General features: G+C 42.6%; 1 protein-coding gene across 4 annotated transcripts in view; it reads left to right on the top strand.

The window, feature by feature from the left end:
- The window catches only part of SCML2 (Scm polycomb group protein like 2), a 143,240-nt gene that overhangs the window by 43,678 nt on the left and 76,597 nt on the right, over window positions 1-22,965 (top strand). For 3 of the 4 annotated variants that reach the window (XM_030574148.1, XM_030574138.1, XM_030574157.1), the window contains exon 5: window positions 14,879-15,113. The exons of the other annotated variant lie outside the window; for it this stretch is intronic. In XM_030574148.1, the coding sequence (XP_030430008.1) occupies window positions 14,879-15,113 (235 nt within the window). The remainder of the gene's footprint in view (window positions 1-14,878; window positions 15,114-22,965) is intronic. 4 annotated transcript variants of the gene reach the window in all.

The raw sequence follows: 22,965 nt of genomic DNA, 5'->3' as shown, positions 1-22,965 counted from the left end.
GTCTCTTAGGCCTGCGCATGAGCTGTCTCTCCTCATGCTGTGCCATGAGGCCAGCCAGTGCACATAGGCTAACCCCTGTCAGTTCCTTCTCAATTGCTCTGGCTAAAGATGGAGCTACTTGCAGTCCATTAGGATCATACGCTATTTGCATTTATATAGTTAGATTATTAGTATACTATAGTTATAGTTGTTCTTTACCCTCTTTTATTATCCACACAAAAATAAAAATAAAAATAAAAAACAAAAAACAAAAAATTTATTTTCCCTCTTTTCTCCTCACTGGAGACCCTTCCACCCCAGCAGGCATGCCCAGTTCAGTGGCTTTAAGAAGTGCCTCACTCACAAGGAGGCCATTCTGATTGCAGACAAGCACTCCCACGGCATTCGCTGCCTCGGGAAGGGCCGCATCCATCAAAAGTGTGGTCTCTGTCAGCAACTCTGGCCACATTCCTGTAAGGACAGAGAGCTCAGGCAGAAGATCATCTTCATGGAGGCAGCTCTCAGACCCTTGCAGGACCTGCACTGCGAGTCCCTGGGCAGACGTGAATCTTCCCTGCAGCCCTCTACATCTAATGGCTGTGGATTGAAGAAAGAAACTGCTGATCCCCTTGATGGGCAGGCCACTAAACTATTCTCTCCAACTGATACAGCTGACCAATGCTTCACATCCATTTGGCCACTGATTGGCAGTGTTCCACAGTGCCTGGGAATGCATAACATTGAACCATGAACTGGATATTCCATCCATTTTACCTCCCGACCTCCTCTACAACACCTTTCCTCGATTTATGAGAATATACTACAACAAGAAGTAGATTGTCTCCTCTAGTTAGGAGCCATAGAACCAGTACCTCAACATCTACAAGGAAGAGGGTTCTACTCTTATTTCCTAATACCAAAGAGGAAAGGAGGCTGGAGATCCATCCTAGACCTCAGAGCTCTCAGCAAATTTATTAAGGCGCAAAAATTCAAGATGGTCACTCTATTGACGATCATTCCAGCGTTGGAACAGAGAGACTGGTTTTTGGCCCTTGACCTTCAGGACACACATTTTCCTACTGACTCTTAGGGTGAATCTGAGAAATCGCCTGCAACACGACCACTACCAATACAAAGTGCTCCCCTTCAGGCTATCGTTGGTCCCAAGAGTATTTTCCAAGTTTCTTTTGGTGGTGGCTACTCACTTATGTTCTCAAGGGATAATGATCTACTCTTATCGCAACGATTGCCTACTTGGAGCTAGATCTCTCTGGGACGCTCACCGAGTAACCAAACTGACTATGTGCTTGTTTACAGATCTGGTCCTACAGATCAATATCCAGAAGTCAACCCTAATTCCAGTGCAACACCTGGAATTCATAGGGGCTGACCTGGACTTGTTACAAGCCAGAGCCCTCTTGCCTCAACACAGATTCTAGTCCTTAGCCACGTTTAGACACTGTTTGAAGCAGCCCACAAATATCAGCCAGACTCTATCTCCAACTCCTGGGGCACATGGCAGTGAGCATGGTGTTAATACCACTTGCCTGGCTTCATATGCGATGTCTCCAAATGTGATTCTACAGACCAGGGACAGGCTGGACAAATCCCTGTTGCCTCTCACCGGGATCAAAAACTCCCTAGACTGATGGAAGAGCCCAAGCAACGTTTGCAAAGCGATCCCCTTCTCCCAAAGCTCACCATCGTTGCTCATCATGATTGATGCATCACTTACAGGAGTGGATGCATCTAAATGGCCTCACAACACAAGGCAAGTGGTCAGCTATGGAGATGTCCCTTCACATCAGTTTCCTTGAGCTAAGAGCGGTTAGGAACACCTGCGCCCATTTCCTTTTGCTGATCACAGGATCACAAATGAAGATCCTAACAACAATATAGCCCAGGGATCAGCAACCTTTGGCATGTGGCACTCCAGGGTAAGCCCCCTGGCAGGCTGGGCCAGTTTGTTTACCTGCCACGTGTGCAGGTTTGGCCGATCACAGCTCCCGCTAACCATGGTTCGATGCTCCAGGCAATGGGGGTGGCAGGAAGCAGCAGCCAGCACATCCCTTAGCCCGTCCTGCTTCCCACTGCCCCCATTGGCCTGGAGCAGTGAATTGCAGCTAGTGGGAGCCACGGTTGGTCAAACCTGCGGATGCGGCAGATGAACAAACTGGCCCACCAGAGGGCCAAAGATTGCCGATCCCTTATATAGCCTGCATGTACTACATCAGTCGTCAGGGAGGAGCCGGGTCACCTTCCCTATGCACCAAGCCAATCAGGCTGTAGAATTGGTGCATCTCCCACAACGTTACACTGTCTGCGGCTTACCTCCCAGGCACAAACAACTGGGTAGCAGACAATGTCAGTCTCAAATTCCCACATGACCACAAGTGGGAGATAGACCTGACAGTACTTCATGACATACTTAAGCGGTGGGGGATACTGTCCACAGACTTGTTTCCCACTCACCTGAACAAGAAACGTCCATGCTACTGCTCCAGAGTGGGGATGGGTCAATGTTCCCTGGGCAGTGCCCTCCACATCCCATGGAACAGGGACATTCTCTATGCCTTTCATTTGTTTCCCCGTCTGGCGAAAGTCCTGATAAAAATTAAAAAATGGAGCCCATGTCATCCTGATTGCTCCGACTTGGCCAATGCAGACCTGTCACAGCTTGCGACATGCCCGCCAATCCCTCTCCCGGACATACAGCACCTCCTCTCGCAGGACAGGATTCTCCACCACGAGACATGGCTCCTGCTCAGTTCCAAAGCCTGGAAAGCTCCTGTTCGAGAGAGGCACAAGAGGTTCTGTTACACAGTAGAAAGTCCTCTACTCGATGCACTAACCTGCAGAAATGCTCCAGGTTTCAGGCTTGGTGTTCTATCCAGCAAATCTCCCCAACATCGACAACTCTTATCCTAGACTCTCATATCCTAGACTATGCATTGACCCTAAAGAAATCATGCCTATCTCTCTGCTCTCTAAAGTCCATCTGGCATTCATAACAGCTTTTCACCAACCTATTGAGGGATACTCAGTGTTGTAGCACCCAAACCACTAAGAGGTTCGTCAAGGGTATAGTAAACCGTTTCCCACAACCTTGACTTCCTGCTCCCATGTAGCACGTAAACCTAGTGCTGAAAGGACTGACTAGACTGCCCTTTGAACCCATGGCCACGGTCTTCCTGATAACAATTACCTTGTCCAGGAGATTAGGAGAAGATAGCAGCTGTGATGGCGCATCCCCTCCTACACAGTATTTTTTCCAGACAAAGTTAGGCTCATACGCATCCAAAGAACGTTAGATTTTGTAAAATACTGTTTAGGGAGGCACCACCTTGAGGCATAGCAAATTTTAAGAAACCCAGGATAAATATGCAAATATTAGAGCACTTTGAAGAGTTGACCTTTAAATAGAAAGTGATGCTCAACCTTGACTATTGGACCTTGCACTCCACTATAATTAACAGCATTAATTTAGTGTCAGATCTTTGTGTATGTTTAATTTGATTTTATTGGATTATAGTGCCGTGGTAAGGCTGCTATAGTAAAGGTTGCGTCATGATTTCTGTTGAAAGGTCGACTTTTCTAAGTCTTCTAAAATTGAGATGCCTAGTCAGAGTCCATTTTAATTTGGTATACCTCAGGAGGGTACAGGATACAGTTAGTGACTCAAATGTTGGGTCATTTGAGGGAGACCTTATGGAGAGAGAAACCATGGAAAAGCCATTTTTCAAAAAATTCTAGCTAGTGGAGGTTTTGGTTTTTTTGTGTGCAGAGGTAAAGATCAAATCGTTGAGGGTCAAGATGGGCTCAATCTGAGTTTTGCTTAAAATAATGCATGTGACACTCACAAAATCTTTGGGGGACCCAAACTTAGAATGGTATTTAATATATTTTTTTTACGGTGCACATGTGCCGTTACAGAAACCATTTTATATGCTTTAAAGCTTGACTTTTGTAAGTGCTTTAAAATCTGACTAGCCTAAGTACCGACTTCCTGAGTTCCTGGAGGTGCTCGACCCTGGCTCTGCCTCCGGGCCCGCCTCACCTCTTCCCGCACCATTCCACTCCTCTCCTGCCTCTTCCTGTCCCTGCTCCTCCCCCACAGTGCCTCCCACATGCCACTGAACAGCTGGTCACTGGCGGGCAGGAGGCACTGGGGAGAGGGGGAGGAACTGATCGGCAGGGTCCGCTGGTGGGCAGGAGGCACTGTGAGGAAGAGGGAGGAGCTGGTTAGAGGGGTTCCTGGTGGGTGCTGAGCTCCCATAATTTTCTTCCCATCAGAGTTGGCACCTATGCGACTAGCAACTTTGATTGCTTGGAAATTTGGTTTGCCTCATATGCAGGTGCAGAATAGTGTTAATGAACCAAATTTGGGGTCATTTATCCAAGAGGCTCCTGAGATACAGTTCTCCCGCACTCCTAACTCCCCCCTCCTCCCACCAAAAAACAGTTTCCTTGTGCTGCCTTGTACTGTTAAACTGAGAGGAAATAATGACTGGGTGAATCACGGATCTGGTTGCTGTGAACTCATGCTTCAATTAACATAACTAAGGAGAAATGAATCACAAGTCCCCACCTAAGACAAAGAGTTTTGGACTGAGAGGCTGGAGGCTGTTATAATTTGTGAGTCAGGGATGGCAATTCTATTTTGGGAGGATTATAATCAAAGCAGTTAGGAAAAAAATGGACGTGACTGCATCCAGGGGGGAGGCAGTTATTAGGAGACAAAGGAGTGAAAGAACGAGGGGAGGGGTTTGAGGCTGTGGCAAGGAGATGGGGGATTTGAGTTGGGAGATAACTGGGAATGGGATGGTAGGGGAATGGAGAGAAGTTGGGGGCTCAGGTGAGATTGGCATGGGGGTTAGGGATGTGGGGAGTATGGGATACTGGGAAGTGAGGAGTGAGTGGCAAGAGGACTTGGAGAATAGGGGCAAGGGCACTTGTCAGCCTCATATTCAACCCTTCAGTGTGTGTGCCCATATGAGTCTCTCTTATGCCCCCTGTGTATGTGCCAGGATCTGGGGACCCCATGCCCATCTACAACGTTTGGATCTTCTCCCACCCTCACTTACATGAGTCAGGTTTCGGTGAGGGCTCACTCTTTTATGAGTGTCTGAGGCCCCCTCCCGGCCCCCACGTCAGCCAGGGTCTGGGGAAGTTCTGCCCCTTCGGGTGGGAAGCTGAGAACAGGTGTACTTCATACATATCCCAGGTTCTCAAACCATCAGAAGGGGTATGGGAACACCCACTGAGATGAATGGAGCAGTTCACACATTTGAGTTATCCTTTTAGGTTCTAGGTTTCAGAGTGGTAGCTGTGTTAGTCTGTATCAGCAAAAAGAATGAGGAGTACTTGTGGCACCTTAGAGACTAACAAATTTATTTGAGTATAAGCTTTCGTGGGCTAAAACCCACTTCATCAGATACGTTCAGTGGAAAATACAGTAGGAAGATATATACACGCACACAAAACATGGAAAAAACGGGTGTTGCCATACCAACCATAACAAGAATAATCAATTAAGGTGGCCTATTATCAGCAGGAGAAAAAAAAACTTTTGTAGTGATAATCGGGATGGCCTATTTCCAACAGTTGACAAGAAGGTGTGAGTAACAGTAGGGGTAAAATCAGCATGGGAAAATAGTTTTTACTTTGTGTAATGACCATCCACTCCCAGTCTTTATTCAAACCTAATTTAATGGTGTCCAGTTTGCAAATTAATTCCAATTTTGCAGTTTCTCGTTGGAGTCTGTTTTTGAAGGTTTTTTGTTGGAATATTGCAACTTTGAGGTCTGTAATTGAGTGACCAGGGAGGTTGAAGTGTTCTCCGACTGGTTTTTGAACGTTATAACAAACAACAAAAACACTAACCCAGGAACCTCTACTTGCAACAAAGCCCGTTGCCAACTCTGTCCACATATCTACTCAGGGGACACTGTCATAGTGATGCTGTTTACTTGTAAGCCTTCCTGTATACGTGGGTGCTGGCCAGTGAGTAATGGGGTCTCACAGGACATATGACCATGTCACCTGGTATTGGAGTCCATCTTAAACCTGGTGCTTTTCCATTTAGAAGGAGGGGTGGGGACCCAGAGAGAAAAGAGTCCTGCCTTGTGCTAAAGCCATAAAAGGGGGTGGAACAGAACAAAGGGGGCTGCCAGTCATGAGAAATCCTCTAGTTACCACCTGATCTAGAACTGACAAGAACTATACCGGAAAAAGGATTGAGCCCAGACTAAGAAGAAGGAGCAAACAGCTGTGTGTTTGCTCTCTATCAGAGTTATAGAGGGCAGACAATTTATGAGTTTACCCTGTATAAGCTTTATACAGAGTAAAACGGATTTATTTGGGGTTTGGATCCCATTGGAAGCTGGGTGTCTGGGTTCTGGAGATAGGTGATTTGCTGAGCAGTTTTTGGTTAAAGTCTGCAGCTTTGGGGGCATGGGTCTAGGTCTGTGTTGCAGCAGACTAGTGTGTCTGGCTCAACAAGGCCAGACACGCTAGTGCCCTTGTTCAACTAACACATACAATGCTAAAATATACCCAGCACCTATATTGCTTATATATATATTTACTGCATTAAATAAAAATAAAATCAAACCACTGGATAACCTAAAAATAACCTCTAAGAAAGATATAATTTATTTGAGGCTTTGAGAAAGTACTTAGATAAAATGTCAACCAAATGCAAATATTCGCATTAAAAACACTTTCAGACAACTGTTTCAAGTTTTGAATGAGTTTTGTCAAATACAGTTATTGTAATGTAGGCATATCTGCATATAGATAGATAAACATATTCAAAACTTTTTAGTCTTTTGTGGTTTATTTAACATGAGTATCAGAGTTGGAAGGAAAATCACACAGTACACATGAACTCTTTATCTTTTATGATTCAAGTCTTTCCAATAACAAATACAAACCAACCTACACATGTATTAAGCAAAAGAATCATGAATAATTACTGTGAAACACCTGTTAAAACTGTGGTATCACTACTGAAAATGTAATTTTATACAGCAATACAAATTTAAATAAAATAAATGTGAATAATGTATAAGTATAGTACTCGCCATCAGTGGGAAAAGTGACAGGTCCTCTGCTGGACAAAGGCCTTGAAGATCGGAGTGAGTTCAGTCAAGGCAAGATGAAGGCAATTCCACAGATGATTACCAGTCAGAACGGAACAATTATGTGATTTAATGTTCTTCATTGTTGAGAATGCTGACTCATACACATATGTCGAGCCAAACATAGTCAAACTGTGAAATGCAACCTTCCTTACGTGGGTAAGCATAAGAGTTGTCCAGAAAGTTTCAGATGTAGTTTGTGTGCCGCATCTTAAACACTTCGTCCACTTCTAATTCAGTAAGCTCTAGCTGTAGTTTTGCTTTTTCAGCATCTGGAAAGGATGCTTTCGTTTGATCACACTAAGTACCATTTGCTTGTACCACAAATGGATTCCTTACAAACAGGAAGCTGTCTTTAACACTTTCAAATTCTTGGAACCTCTGCTGGAAGTTTTGAAGAAGTCTGTCCAGAGATGATGCCATCTGCAGTGTCTCGGCAGCGTAGCAACATTGGGAAATGCATCATCTTCCCAGTTTCCAAATCACTTTTGAAGAGACTTTTTGTTTGTTTTCAGATGAAGTGACACTGCTGTGGAGATCCACTACATTGTGATTTCGCCCCTGTAACTTTAAGTTGAAATCATTTAAATGGCCTGTTAAATCAACAGGGAAGGCCAGGATGCTCATGCTTTTGGCATCCCTCAAAAATGCATGTAGCTCTTCTGCCTTCCCCTCCCAACCCCCCTCTCCCGAATGTTATGTAGATATTTTTCCACATGAAGTCGAATTTCCCACAGTCTTCTTGGTACTTGTCCTCTGCTCAGCGAGTGGATGTCATTATGAATCAACAGGTCATCGTAATCAGCAGATACTTCTGAAAGAAAGCTGAACTGTCTGTGTTGCAGTGATGACTTTGAAGGAAGTTGACAAGTTTAATCACTATTAGTGTTACATTAGAATACTCATAGCTAAGCCCTGCACAAAACGCAGTTTGGTGGATTACGCAGTGATAGGAAATCAGATTGGGGTTCAGATCTTGCACACGTTTCACAAGCCCTCAGTGAGTACTGTGTCATGTCAAAACCTTCATTAGACGAAACAGTTCCTCATCTGTTGTGCGATTATTATGCGGTATAAGGGGCAATAGCTCCTCCCCAAATTTCTCTCCATCAGAAAAAGGACATATAGTGCTAGCTTTGCGGTGAACTTGGTATTACAGGTCCATCCACTGCCATGGAAAATTTTTGAATGTTCCGTTTCTCAACAACTGCTTGAAAATGTCCTGTGCCATCATCTCAGCACACCTAATAACTGTTGTGTCTGAGAGTGGCAGTTGTCTGAGGGGGTCAGCAATGTCTGTCTTCTCTGCAAAGAGGGTTTCAGGTGTAGTAACCATCCACTGCTTAATAACGTCTGCATCTGTAAAAGGTTTCCTGTGTTTTGCCATTACCACACACCTCAATGAAGCTTCAGCTGCCCTTTCCTGAACACAAGTAGCCTTTGAAATAATATTTGTGCTCTGAAAATATGCGTCCTTTAATGAAGCAGTCTTGACTTATCAGTGGATATTTGTGGTCAAAATCCATGTGCTTCGTTTCATAGTGGCATTTGATGTTCCCACTTTTAACAACAGCCATAGTCTCTGTTCAAATTAAACATACTGGTCAACCCTTTGGATGTTGTGGCAAGACAAAATAGTAAGCGTTGGTCCACTTTTCTTTAAATGAACGGTTTTCAGTATTAACTTATTAAACGTCGAAAGCACCAGAGGTGGGAGTACCTTGGCTCACCTTTGCTTCTGCTGTTCTTGGGGCTCTTCACTGCTCTGAAGCCCTGAGTCCCAGCATGATTCCAGGCAGGGCTGAAGGGCTTCAAGGGGAACAGGAGAAGAGGGAGAGGCAGAAGAGCTCTCTCCTTGTCCCAATAATAGAGGGAAAGGAAGAGCAGAGCTGCCACAAGCCACTGAACTCCTCCTTCCTCTCTCCTGTAAAAATGGCACCTGCTGAGGGGTAGAGGCAGAGAGCACCACTTGCGTCCTGCAGCAGCCCCAATTGGCTGTTTTTTTACTTTGCTGCCGATCAGAAGAGATTTTTCCAAGACAGAAAATATGCAGCCTCAGCAGCTTGGGTGGTATTGTGGACATTGTGATTGCAGGGTCTATGACCCAGGGGTGCCATTTTAGATTTTGATTGGGGTGGTAGGTAGCATTCCAGGAGATACTTGGCTGTCAGCCCCAGGCAGCTGGGCTGCCACTGTCATGGCTTACATTCAGGTGCACCAGATTGGAGCTGGATAAATGTTTGGGAATCCCACTGTGTCTCCTGCTGGGCTGAAGCACTAGTCCCCAAGAGCCTCCAGTGGGGCTGAAGCCCCGAATCACAGTGCACCTCAGGCCCAGAGTCCCAGCAGGCCTTAGGCACGACTGAAGCCTGGAGTCCCATGCGCTTCCAGTGGGGCTGCCCCAAGTCACAGTGTGCCTCAGGCTGGGCTGAAGTTCCAACATGTTTCCCGGTGTGCCCGAAGCCCCAAATGCCTGCATTTCTCAGGTGGGGCTGAAAATCCTGAGTCCCAGCACTGCCTCCAGTAAGGGGCCAAAGCTCTGCATGCCTCAGGTGGGCTGAAGCCCCAAGTCCCAGTGCACCTCCGGTGGATCTTCAGCCTGTGGGAAGCGTGCCTAGACTCGGGGCTTCAGCCCCAACAGGAATCAGAGCTTCAGCCCACAGGAGGTGTGCCGGGACTGAAGCCACGAGCCCCAGCATGCCTCCGCCTGGACTTGGGGCTTCAGCCCTTCCAGGAATCCGAGCTTCAGCCCTATGGGAAGTGCCTTGGGACTGAAACACTCCCCTGCAGGGAGGAAGCCCTGAGCCCCTAGGAGCCCTACAGTCCACTGAAAAGACTCTCATGGTCCAGATTTGGGCCACCTATTGACTTTCCCCAATATGGAGATTGCTGACTACAGGCTGATTGTATGGAGAGAAGTGGCTTGCATTGTCATGTTTTGCCCAAATGGTGACTTAAGAAGTTATGATCTACCAGGCATTGTGGCGATTTCACTTGGGCCTTATTCCTGGTGTGCACCTCATACAATGTATGAGAGCAGATTTGGATCACATCAGCTATTTGCGTCTAGGAGCTGTATTTGAATAATTGCTACAATGACCATGTGAAAGCTATTAATACATGTTGGAAAACATTCATCAGGAAATCGGAGGATTTGTGGCTGACCAGGAGATGTGGTACTGTATGGTATAGAAGCTCTGACACGTCACTGTTGCTTGGAGATGGGATGCATCTGTTGGACAAGGGTCAGAAAGCTATCCGTGTTTTGGCACAAAAACTCTCTGTCTGTGACTTCTCTCACCAGCTCTGCCACAAACTCCTCCCTCCAACTATTCTGAAACATGACCAGAAATACCTTTCCATTGTAACGTAATTGTCCTTCTCTCCAGGCACTTCATGTGAGTTTGGTTAGAGGAGGGAAGGAAGTAGTGGCAATAGATTGCTTGTACCAAGAAGTGAAGACTTCAGGGAGATGTGTTCCCTGCTCACAGTGGGGAAGCCAGGGTACAGATGTGGGGAGGGGGCCGAGTTGCTGTGAGAATGCAGTGAATGCGTTGGAGCCATGGCTAGGGAGGTGTGCTGAAGCAGAGCTGGTGGAGCCCAGTGAAAGGGGAGGGTGGGGAGGCGGGTGCTGACTAGCTCAGTATGCAAATTGCAGGAAATGAGAAGTACAATTGCCGAAATTACTACTTATTCCTACCAACAACATATCTTTTCCTAATTTTTATAAACAGGTAATTCAGTGGCAAAAAACCTCTGTTAACACAGATTTAAAGTTGTCACCCTCTTGAAGAGTATGTAATGCTATTAAAGGACAAAAAGCAGAGGGGAAGGTAGCCCATGACCTCTTTCCTCTACCATCTGTGAGCAGTGCCCCAGTACACACATACTCACGCTGGCCCTTGGCACTATAAGATTCAGGAAGTTCAAGATCCTAGCGTACACTCAAACATTTAGCCAGTTCCCCAGAAAGAGTACCACATATGTACAATGTGAGAACTACTACACAGCCTTTAACAGCTCCTTTACCCTTACCCTCAGGATGCCATCTCAGTCTACACTTTCACGTACCCATCATTAAACCATTAGAATCCTGTCATATTCCACATTACCACTGACAATAGCCTTTGTCATAAAAGCCCTGTGCCCTGCTGACTATATAACATACAATATTCTGCATAGAAATGATGCACCAATTCCCTTTCCTCACACACACAAGGGAGTGAAAAACACAGATCTTCTCATATTGTAATTTCAGCTCTGTCATGCACCTCAAAGTAGTCCACACATGTCCTCATATCAGAATGAAGCAGGCCTAACTGCTTTATGAAGCAGGCCCAACTACTGCCTCCACCGTTCAATATATAACACGCTGACTGCCTCTGGAGTGTATCCAAATTATTCCTATTGTTTACTGCCAGCTCCTGGGGAACAGAGGGAAGGTGATGTGGGCAACTGTCTTCACCTGTGCGCCCCTCCCCTCCTTTTTTGTCCTTTAATAATGTTAGATGGACTCCTCTGGATGAGAGGGAATGGGTTGCAAAAGGAGGTGATGAGCTTGTATATTTCAGCAACTGTGGGGTTCACAGAGTAAAAGTATGCCTGTTAATAGGGCATATTGGGGCAGTGCTGAAAGAGGGCAAAGATATGGGTGCATGGGCAATCTTAATTCTGTTTCCTGGGTTTCAGAAGTTTGTTTTGCTCAACTCCGTGTTCTACAAGGGGATGACATACCACCAAACAACCTCAACTCTGCATTAACTATGATTTTTTGCAATTAAATATACAAAATAATAGAAAGCCTGTGAACGTGTCATCACTTTGCGTAATGCAAGGGAGGGGGCTGATAGTATACCCTAGTGGCCAGTCAAATAATTTTCTAATGTACAGACCAACAAGATAATTAACTTCAAAATGCACAAATAAGTGAAAACCCAATAAAATAGTTTTAAAATCAAGATAAAGGTATTTGTAAGGCAATTCTCCATAGACTCAACGGTTACAATTATTTTAGAATTATTATTTTCTATAGTTATTTAAATTCTTTAACTATCTGAAATCTGCATCCCTTTCTCTCACTTTTGTTTAGATTGAAAGCTGTTTGGGGCAGGGACTATCTCTTACCATCTGTTTGTGCAGCACATAGAGCAATGGAGGCCTGATCTCAGTTGGCTTCATATGCTACCATAATGCCAAAAATAAATATTATGTATGATATCTTTTAATATACCTCCCTCCACAAGTATTGCAATTTAAACCAGTTTTTCTTTAAAAAACAACTAACTTTTCAATTTAAATTGACTTTCACAGTTGTGGAGAATAACAGCTTGACAAGCAATATCCTGACATTAAATTGCCCTTTAAATTTAATATGCCTGGGCTCCCCTCTCAGACAGCCTGCTGTCTGAATGCTACATTGACAGATGCTAGGCTCCACACACTGAATATCTCTTGTCTTTTCATTGTGCAGAGTCTGACTCCTTCAGGGCTCCTGCTGTTGATCTGGGGTCTGTCTCAAACAGTGCTTCTGCACTCACAGCAAGAGGAACCCAAGATTTCAATATTTTTTAAATTTCAGAAAGACAAAGGGGGGCAGGAAATGCAACCCCAGTTGTTATCCTAGTAAGTCTTGCATCACACTTTTCCTATCAGGCTGGACAGACACGGTTCCTACCATTGACTGACACCTGTCCATTTTAAAGAGATATTTTAAATGGATACATATTTTTTGTGGGGTGAATAGAATTTCTCCGCTCTTCCCTCTCCCTCACAGCTTTGGACCTGATTGATCCTGATCTTCAATGTACTGCTACTAGGTTAAAAAATCCTGTTTAGTGCTGTGCAGTTGTCATGCATCAATCATCCCTGCCTTCCTGGTACATAAATTTCTTAAAGGATCTTTCTCCCCCCTCTTCTTCCTAATTTACGGGATGCTAAACACTGAGCCAGTATCAAAGACCAATTACCAGAATGGGTGAAGTGATGATGCAGATGTCTTAAGTCCAAAAACTGATGCATGCTTACATTTTGCATCCATTGGCTGACACTTCCTCTGTGTGTGTGTTCAACTCCATGAGAGGAAGTCATTGAACTGGGGCCTAGTACCTCTAGGTTTAGTCCTCAACATTACCACAGACTTCCTATGTGACCTTGGGTAAACCACTTTTTCTCTCTCTCTTTTCATTTCCCATCTGTAAAATGGGGATATTTCCTTTCTTCTGCCCTTTGTCTTATTTATCTTGATGTTAGCTCTTTAAGGAATGGATTGTCTCTTACTTTGTGTTTTATACAGTACCGAGCACAGTTGTGCCCTGATTTTGCTTGAGTTCTCTAGGCCAGTGGTACTCAACCAGAGGTACGTGTGCCTCCTGGGGGCATGCAGAGGTCTTCTAGGGGTCATATCAACTCATCTTGATATTTGCCTAGTTGTATAGAAGTCTACATAAAAAGCACTAGTGAATTCAGTACAAATACAAATTTCATACCGATGACTTGTTTATACTGCTCTATATATGGAAATGTAAGTGCAATATTTACATTCCAGTTGATTTATAAATATATGGTAAAAATGAGACAATATGCAATTTTTCAGTAACTGCGTGCTGTGACACCTCTGTATTTTTATGTATGATTTTGTAATCAAGTAATTTTTAAGTGAGGTGTGACTTGGTATACACAAGACAAATCAGACTCCTGAAAGGGGTACAGTAATCTGGAAAGGCTTAGAACCAGTGCTCTTGGCACTACTGTAATATAAATAACACACAATTTTCTGTTATTTTTTGTTATAGCATACCTCATGCCATAAATCCTTAATATGTCTTCAGCTATTATATCACATCAGGTAGTTAGTCTGGATCTAATGGCCATTTTTCATTGTTCTTTCCCTCTTGTATTCTCACTTTCACCAAATGATATAGAAGTAATACAAAGCCTCCAAAGCAGTTGCCACCGTAGTTCTTAAAAGTGGCTTTATTGAAATTTTGTTTATTTCACAATGCCTTTTTGAAACATCATGGGTACAATTGCTTGTAATTCTTTTGCCAGAAGGTAATCATTGTAATATGTTTCACCATTCTCAGTATAATCATTGCCCTCTTGTAGAGTCTGACAGTGCCATGGCACAGTGATCCTCAACTGTGCCATTCTTAGGCAAGGGATGTCGGTGCTCCAACCGCTAGTGCTCTAGCACTACATGGTCTCCAAAGAGTACTCCACCAACACTCTGACTAACCCAGGCACCCTGTCTCGGTGAGCCACTCTTCACCCACTGCTCTCTGAACTGCCAGGGAGCCTTCCACCTGCTCCTCACTTCTGACCCTGCAGTACAGGAAAGAAAAACAGCAGATCAACTCCTGGCAGAGTCATGCTAGTCTAGGATTCCAAAGCCATTAAGCCAACAGAAACTAACTGGGTGATTAAACACTTCCTTAAAATCCTGAGAATTTTTCTGTTTGGGGGAGAGAGGCTTTGGACTCCGAAGTCTCCAGCAACGTGGCAGTCAAGTATCTTGCTCAGGTGTGGCTAAAAAGCAATACAAGCCAGCCAATTATTTGTAGTCATTCTTTTCACTGACTAAAGTTCATACACTGGTAAATATAACAGCATTTTATGTCTTGATGAATGGAAGCTGTGTGTTTATAACTGTCCAATATATTTAGCAACACTTTTCATAGTACCTGTCTGAATCTGTTTCAAGCTGGGAGACAAAAATAAGAAAAATATCTTTTTTTCCCTCACCTACCCCCCTCTTATAGTCTAGGATCCCACCTAGCAATGATTTCAAAGTTGGTATGAAACTGGAAGCCCACGACCCACGCAATGTTACCTCAGTGTGTATAGCTACAGTAATTGGAATCACTGGTGCCAGATTAAGGTTGCGGCTTGATGGAAGTGACAACAAAAATGACTTTTGGAGGCTTGTGGATTCCTCTGACATACAGCCAATTGGGACCTGTGAAAAGAAAGGGGGGATGCTCCAGCCACCACTGGGTAAGAAACAATGTTTCTGAACTAATGACATGGTATGTGTGTCCACAAGATGCTGCTCTCCTATAGTTAGTGTTATCTTGTTTTCTTGGCAAGTGCTGCTTGAAATAATGGTTCAAGTGAAATGTTAGCAGTGGAAGGATAAATGCCAAGTAAAAAAGCTAATAAAGAGAATAAATGAGCTGGACCCCACTTTGTGTATTACTGAGTCTGGGAATGGATAGAGAAATTTAGAATTTGAGCATGAGTTCTACTATCCAAAAAATTTTCCTTCTTCCCAGAATCCCCCAACTAATCACGAGGAGGGACAGATCCCTGATGGCCTTTTCAGTGACTGCTTGATGGGTTACACATAAATATTACGTTAATCTACTTAATTTATTTTCCTTCACCCCATAAATTATAGAGAACGGTGGCATTATCTTGTGGGCTCTACATTACTTTCAGTTGTGGAGAAGGGTCCCAAAATGCTTCCTAAAGCCACATTTCTTACAACTTGCATGGAGCTTCTCAATTTGGGTCTCTGGTGTATCAGGTGTGCTGCAGAAAAGGGAGATGTCTTTTTAAAATTTTAATAATTTTTAAAACTAATAAACTCAAAATGATTTCCATAGGAATTGAATTATATTTTATAAGCAAAATGAAATACATTTAAAGTATGCTCTTGCCACTACAAGGTCTTAAATGCCTCTTTCCATAAAACTCCAAGGAGTAACAGCTTGTGTTTTGTTGCTTTCTTTTCTTTTTCTTTTCTCTTCTACTTTCCTATCTAATTTAAGAGTAGACTGACTGGAGTGAGGGTGCATTTTCTTTCTTTCACTCACTCTGCATGTTCATTCACTTTTCTCATTCTTAGTCTGGAGCCTGGTCCACACTACGCAGTTAAATACCCGTCCACACTACAACACACTTTAAATCGATTTTAAGGACTCTTAAAATCGATTTCTGTACTCCTTCCCAACGAGAGGAGTAATGCTAAAATCAATATTACTATATCGATTTAGGGTTAGTGTGGATGGAAATCCAAGTTATTGGCCTCATCATTTTACAGTAGCTACCCACAGTGCACTGCTCCAGAAATCGACGCTAGCCTCGGACCATGGATGCACACCACCGAATTAATGTGCCCTAGTGTGGACGCATAAAATCGATTTTATAATATTGGTTTTATAAAACCGGTTTTAGTTATTTCAGTTTTATGCTGTAGTGTAGACGTAGCCTAAGTAAGCTCTTAGATGAGAGAGGGGACAGAGGAACCTACATTGCTTCAAACCTTTTGCTCTTACACTTCTGTACCACTGTATATGATGATAGTAATTTTCCAAATATGTGTATCAGAGAATAGGAGCAAATGTAGTACACCTCTGCCCTGATATAACGCTACCCGATATAAGATGAATTTGGATATAACGTGGTAAAGCAGTGCTCGGGGGTGTGGGGGCTGCGCGCTCTGGTGTATTAAAGCAAGTTCGATATAACACAGTTTCACCTATAACATGGTAAGATTTTTTGGCTCCCGAGGACAGCGTTATATTGAGATAGAGGTGTATGCATTTCCTGGGTTCAGACTGATAACTTCACACTACACTCTTCATTGCTGCTCTACAGAAGCCAGCAGTCCCTTGCTACTGTCCTTCCAGAGGTCGTCTTCCCCACATAATCTTCCTGCATACTCAGATATCCATAGTTTCCTTTCCAAAAAATCTCTCCTGTATTTGGACAGGTCTAAACTCAAGAGCGTTTTGCTGGTATAGGTATAGGGGTGTGATCTCTGACTGGCATAGCTGTGCTAGCAAAAAACCCTACTGTAGATGTAATGTATACTGGAAAATCAGTGCTTTTACTAGTTTAGCTTAGAGCACTCCTAGTGTGGAGACAGGTTATATTGGCCAGCAAAACTGTACTAAACGTAGAACCTCAGCATTACGAACACCAGAATTACAGACTGACCAGTCAGCCGCACACCTCATTTGGAACCAGAAGTACGCCATCAGGCAGCAGCAGAGACACACTCCTCCCCTCCCCCCTCCAAAAAAAGGGGCACAAGCAAATACAGTAAAGTATTGTGTTTAAACTACAAAAAAGAAAAAAAGGGGGGAGGAGCAGCATTTTTCTTCTGCATAGTAAAATTTCAAAGCTGTATTAAGTCATTGTTCAGTTGTAAACTTTTGAAAGAACAACCGTAATGTTTTGTTCAGAGTTACAAACATTTCAGAGTTATGAACAACCTCCATTCCTGAGGTGTTCATAACTCTGAGGTTCTACTGTAGTGCAGTTTTGCTGGCCAATATAAGCTGTGTCCACACTCAGAGTGCTTTACTGGTATAAAGAACAGGAGTACTTGTGGCACCTTAGAAACTAACAAATTTATTTCAGCATAAGCTTTCGTGAGCTACAGCTCACTTCTTCGGATGCATAGAATGGAACACACAGACAGGAGATATTTATACATACAGAGAACATGAAAAAGTGGAAGTATGCATACCGACAGGAAGAGTCTAATCAATTGAGATGAGCTATCATCAGCAGGAGAAAAAAAAACTTTTGAAGTGATAATTAAGATAACCCATAGAAGGTGTGAGGAGAACTTAACATAGGGAAATGGATTCAATTAGTGTAATGACCCAACCATTCCCAGTCTCTGTTTAGACCTGAGTTAATTGTATCTAATTTGCATATTAATTCGAGTTCAGCAGTCTCTCTTTGGAGTCTGTTTTTGAAGTTTTTTTGTTGCAAAATTGCCACCTTCAAGTCTGTCACTGAGTGGTTAGAGCGGTTGAAGTGTTCTCCCACTGTTTTTTGAATTTTATGATTCCTGATGTCAGATTTGTGTCCATTTATTCTTTTGCATAGAGACTGTCCGGTTTGGTCAATGTACGTGGCAGAGGGGCATTGCTGGCACATATCACGTTGGTAGATGTGCAGGTGAACGAGCCCCTGATGGTGTGGCTGATGTGATTAGGTCCTATGATGGTGTCACTTGAATAGATATGTGGACAGAGCTGTCATCGGGCTTTGTTGCAAGGATAGGTTCCTGGGTTAGTGTTTATGTTGTATGGTGTGCGGTTGCTGGTGAGTATTTGCTTCAGGTTGGGAGGCTGTCTAGAAGCGAGGACTGGCCTGTCTTCCAAGATCTGTGAGAGTGAGGGATCATCTTTAAGGATAGGTTGTAGATCTTTGATGCGCTGGAGAGGTTTTAGCTGGGGGCTGTAGGTGATGGCTAGTCGCGTTCTGTTATTTTCTTTGTTGGGCCTGTCCTGTAGTAGGTGGCTTCTGGGTACTCTTCTGGCTCTGTCAATCTGTTTTTTTCATTTCAGCAGGTGGGTATTGTACTTTTAAGAATGCTTGATAGAAATCTTGTAGGTGTTTATCTGTGTTTGAGGGAGTGGAGCAAATCCGGTTGTATCTTAGAGCTTGGCTGTAGACAATGGATCGTGTAGTGTGTCCTGTTGGTATGCATACTTCCACCTTTTCATGTTCTCTGTATGTATAAATATCTCCTGTCTGTGTGTTCCATTCTATGCATCCGAAGAAGTGAGCTGTAGCTCACGAAAGCTCATGCTGAAATAAATTTGTTAGTCTCTAAGGTGCCACAGGAACGCCTGTTCTTTTTGTGGATACAGACTAACATGGCTGCTACTCTGAAACCTCTACTGGTATAGTATATCAGTATATCTTTTCCAGCAAAATGCTTCTAATGTAGTCATGGCCTATTGTGTAATATAAGAGAAAGCCCAGCAGTGGTTCCTGTTCACTTCCTGTGAGTGGTGATTAGTAGCAGGAGCAGTTTCTTTCAGCAGCAGAGGAGATTGTTCATTGTCTGTTCTGTTTGTGCATAAGCCCATCCTTAGGCTTGTATTTTTGTGGAAGTGTTTGTGACACAAAATCACTTCAGGCAAAATGAAAAAAAAACTAAAAAAGAGAGACTTCTTAGGCTTTACTTAAAAATACTAAACTTGAATTGACAATGTCATTTTCAAATCACATTTGCTAGTTTTATGAGGAAAAATAATTTTCCCTTAAGGCCCACTCAGCCTTGCTGCTGACAGTGAAGCTGTGTTCTTTGTGAATCGTACGTTGCCGCCAGGATCTGCATTCAGAGCTCACTTAACGATAATGATGGTGGTAATGCGTGAATCAGAATAGAATCTAGGTCACTCTTTTTGTATTAGAGGTCTGCCGAGGCCCAGACCCAAACCAGACCCAAATCCACCCAATCTGAGCCCAAGAGTGTTGTCATTTTCCAACCTGACCCTGAGCGTTCCCTCCAAACCTGAGTTAGCGGCACCACTGCCACCTCCTGTCCATGGGTTGGTGTGGTGGTAGCTGCTTGTCCCAGTCCTGTCAGCTGCCACCACCTGCTGCACTGTGTGTGTTCTGTGGAGTGAGAGGTGCAGCACACTCACTTGGCAGTGCATATACTATTCAGTGAAGCAGAGGTAGCCGGCAGAAGCGGGGCACGCAGCCACCACTATGCCAACCTCCTGGGCAAGAGAGAGACTTCATAGGTGACCTGACCTGAGCCTCAGAGGCTCAGGTTGTTTTCTGACCCAGCCCAAACCTGATACTTGTAGTTGGGTCCCATCAAGTTCTTGTAGAATTGCTGGAATCTACTCTACTTCTGTCAAATATTGGTTTAGCACTCAACAGACTCTGGTTCCAGGTGCTTAGCCAGTATTTTCTACCATTTAAGTGGTGTGACTTTCTTTAAGACTTGGCAGCAGGTATGTACTGCTTAATGTTATTTTTTTATATTCTAAATAGCTTTATTTTTTTTAAAAGTGTTTAATATAAATAAAAAATGATTTTAAAAAAATGTTATCCACCCTGTTTTAAACCATAACTACACTTTCAAAAGTAAATATTTTCTGTACTGTGATTTTGACTTTACTGTGGCATTTCCTATACTTATAATGTATCATGTATGCTGTGGTGAAGTATACTTAGTGTGGTGTAGTAAGTATTTTACTCTATAAGGTTGCCTGTTGAATAGTTGAATGAGATTGTATTCTGACTTTCCAAGACCCGAAGCAAATTTAAACAGCTGCCATTTTATAAACCAGGCAGAGAAAATTTTCTTTCGTTTTCCCCAACAACACAAATGAATAATTTTGCCTAAAAATTATACCTCCTAAAACAGCTATTCTAGTTAAATGTGGCACATGTGAGAATATGGTATAAAGTTTTTATCAGAACTTGTTCGGAGTAACCTTCATAATTCAATACTGACTTCGTTCATGGGAATACAACTATCTTAAATTTATGCTGATAAAACCTTTGATACCACATTAACATGTATTCCCCAAGTATAATTAAGGGAATATAAATATTAATTCTTCTTTGGTCAAAACAGAAAGAAACAGGAAGATATTCTCACTTGCATTTAGTAATCATACTTGACAATAAACCTAAGCAACCACTTTATAGTGATCAGCGTTTATCAAGTTAATCACACAGTATTTTCCCATGTAGCACAATAGCTATCTCTGATCAGCATAACTTACAGAAAAAATAAGAAAAATGTCCAGCAACTACCATAAATAAAAACCACTGAACAGCAACTCCGGTATATGTATTTGTTTTCAAGTTTATTATTTAAATACCTACTTTTACTTCCTTTTCTTGGTTCTCTCAGTGGTAATTTGTGCTTTCAGTTGAGGATTTCATGACTTTTAATTGACAAATCCCTCCCCCTGCCCCTCCCCCCCAAAAAAATACTGGTAAACTTGACCCTGGCCTACAGGACTTTGTGTATTACAATATTTTCATATTAATATTTCGGAAATGCTTCATCTATGGGCTTCTGACTACTGGGTGGATATTTTGAGAGAGATTTTGTTCTGTTACTATATCATTGGCAGATGGATTGGGATCCATGAAGTGCTTGGGATTCGTGAAGTAACTGTTCAGGTAAAGTTAAGAAATATAGAATGAGACTCCCTATCTTTTTCTACCTGTGATATTCCACTAGACCACCAGGAGGAGCCCACTCTTAATCCAACAGTGAAATACTCAGTACAGTAAGTCCAGAGTTAATCACTAGAGAGCCATCTGGATGTTTGTGCATTAGTACTCTGACTACTGAGGAAAATGGTTGTATTCCTGGAGAAGTGAAAGATAGGGTAGGTGGTCATGGCTGTATTGTAGTTCACTTACACTCCCAGATGCAGGAAAAATGCAGGTACCTAATGGCATCAGAGAACTTTTGGACAGGCTGATCTTATATCAAGTACAAATTGAGTCTCCACTACTGCTGATCCTCAGCTGCTAAGTAATATTATGTTGCAAGGCTCAGTTAATAATTGTTTTGAGATCCACTGGTGGAAAGGTGAAGTGTGAAGTACTATTAAAATGTCACTCCATGGTACTCCAAAACTGAACCTTCCGAATTTTGTGAGAGGGGGATAACCAAAATGGAGCAGCAATTTTCTCTGTGTGGGTCTGTAATCTATTTAAAGTGTTTCAAAATACAGTGCTTGTGCCACTGTAATTATATTGCTTTAGGACCCGATATAATGAAAGCAGTATAACCCCCTAATGTGGATGCATTTATTACAAGTATAAAGGGGCCTTGGTTGGTATCAAAATAGGCTATACTGATATTAGCACCTTTTATATTGGTATAACTACAGTTATACTAGCTAGTTGCACATCTTTAACTTTATCCTTAAACTAATACAGTGGTACAAAAAATGTGTATAGACCAGTCTGTGTTCAGTGATGTCGTGTTGTGATTGCCATTTCACTGAAATTTGTTGAAATGTTATACCTAATAAGCAAATGTTTTTGTACTATCCAGGAATGCAAGTTTGGCTCCTCTCATAATGATCGTCAGCCATTCTATTGCATAGTTTATTCAGAAAAGAAGTAGTCACATATTGTCCCTCTAGTACTTGATTCTTTAGCGATAGCTAGGTTCCAACATTCAAACATCCTGGCATATATAGATACATTTTTGAAAAAGCCTTTTTAGCACTTTTGCAGCATCCTGTTCCTGGGTAAAGCTGGGAGCTAATTGGGTGTATAATTACCTCCTGCTAGACACTTACACAACTGATTTTCCCAAGTGGAATGGAGCCTTCTGGTCCCAACATTTGATTTCTCTCACAGTAACAAATGAGTTAAAATAGTCCCTCCCACCTGAGCTCTAAACATATGATAGTTTCACATTTTACATCGGGCTCAGTAGTGTTCAGTGTCTAGTTAAGGTTTCAAATTCCAACTTCCATTTGAAACTACTTTTTTTTTTTAAATTACTTTATAATGTTTTCAGACGAATTCCTTTGGGGATAACATTTTCCATGCTCTAATTAGAAGTGATTTTTTAAAGAAAGCTTAAGTGAGATCAGTTGAGCGACTTTAACTGAGTAGTGTCACCACCCTTCCTGTTATTGGCATGTTCATTCATGCACTCTGTGCTTTCCAGTGAGAAATGCTCTATTCAGCTAATTCAAAAGGTGAATCTAGAAACTTCCAGAATGGCATGTTTTATAAATATGTTAAGACTTAGAAATCAGTCCAAGTTTAAAAATCAGCTCAGTAGTTTCTCAGTTGTGAACATTTAAACATGACAATTTTTCACATATATAAGATCTCGTGTATCCAGTTTTAAAATGCAGTTAAAGAAGTTGTGTACTTTAAAGAACTTTTACATCTGTCTGCTCAGTTAAGCACAATTTAAGGCCACTGTGTCAGGGAGCCATTACCCAGGACAGGAATTAAGGTTTAAATAGTAAGTAATCAAAAGTCATGTAAACTTTTCCTTATCTGCTATTAGGTTTTTTTTTAAGTCATACCTAGATTGTAAGGCAATTCTTCAAGTCCAGACAAGGATTCTAGTAGTAGTTGCTGTAGA

This window comes from Gopherus evgoodei, chromosome 1, assembly GCF_007399415.2.
Source record: "Gopherus evgoodei ecotype Sinaloan lineage chromosome 1, rGopEvg1_v1.p, whole genome shotgun sequence".
NCBI lineage: Eukaryota > Metazoa > Chordata > Testudines > Testudinidae > Gopherus > Gopherus evgoodei.
This window is presented reverse-complemented; position numbering and strand designations above follow the sequence as displayed.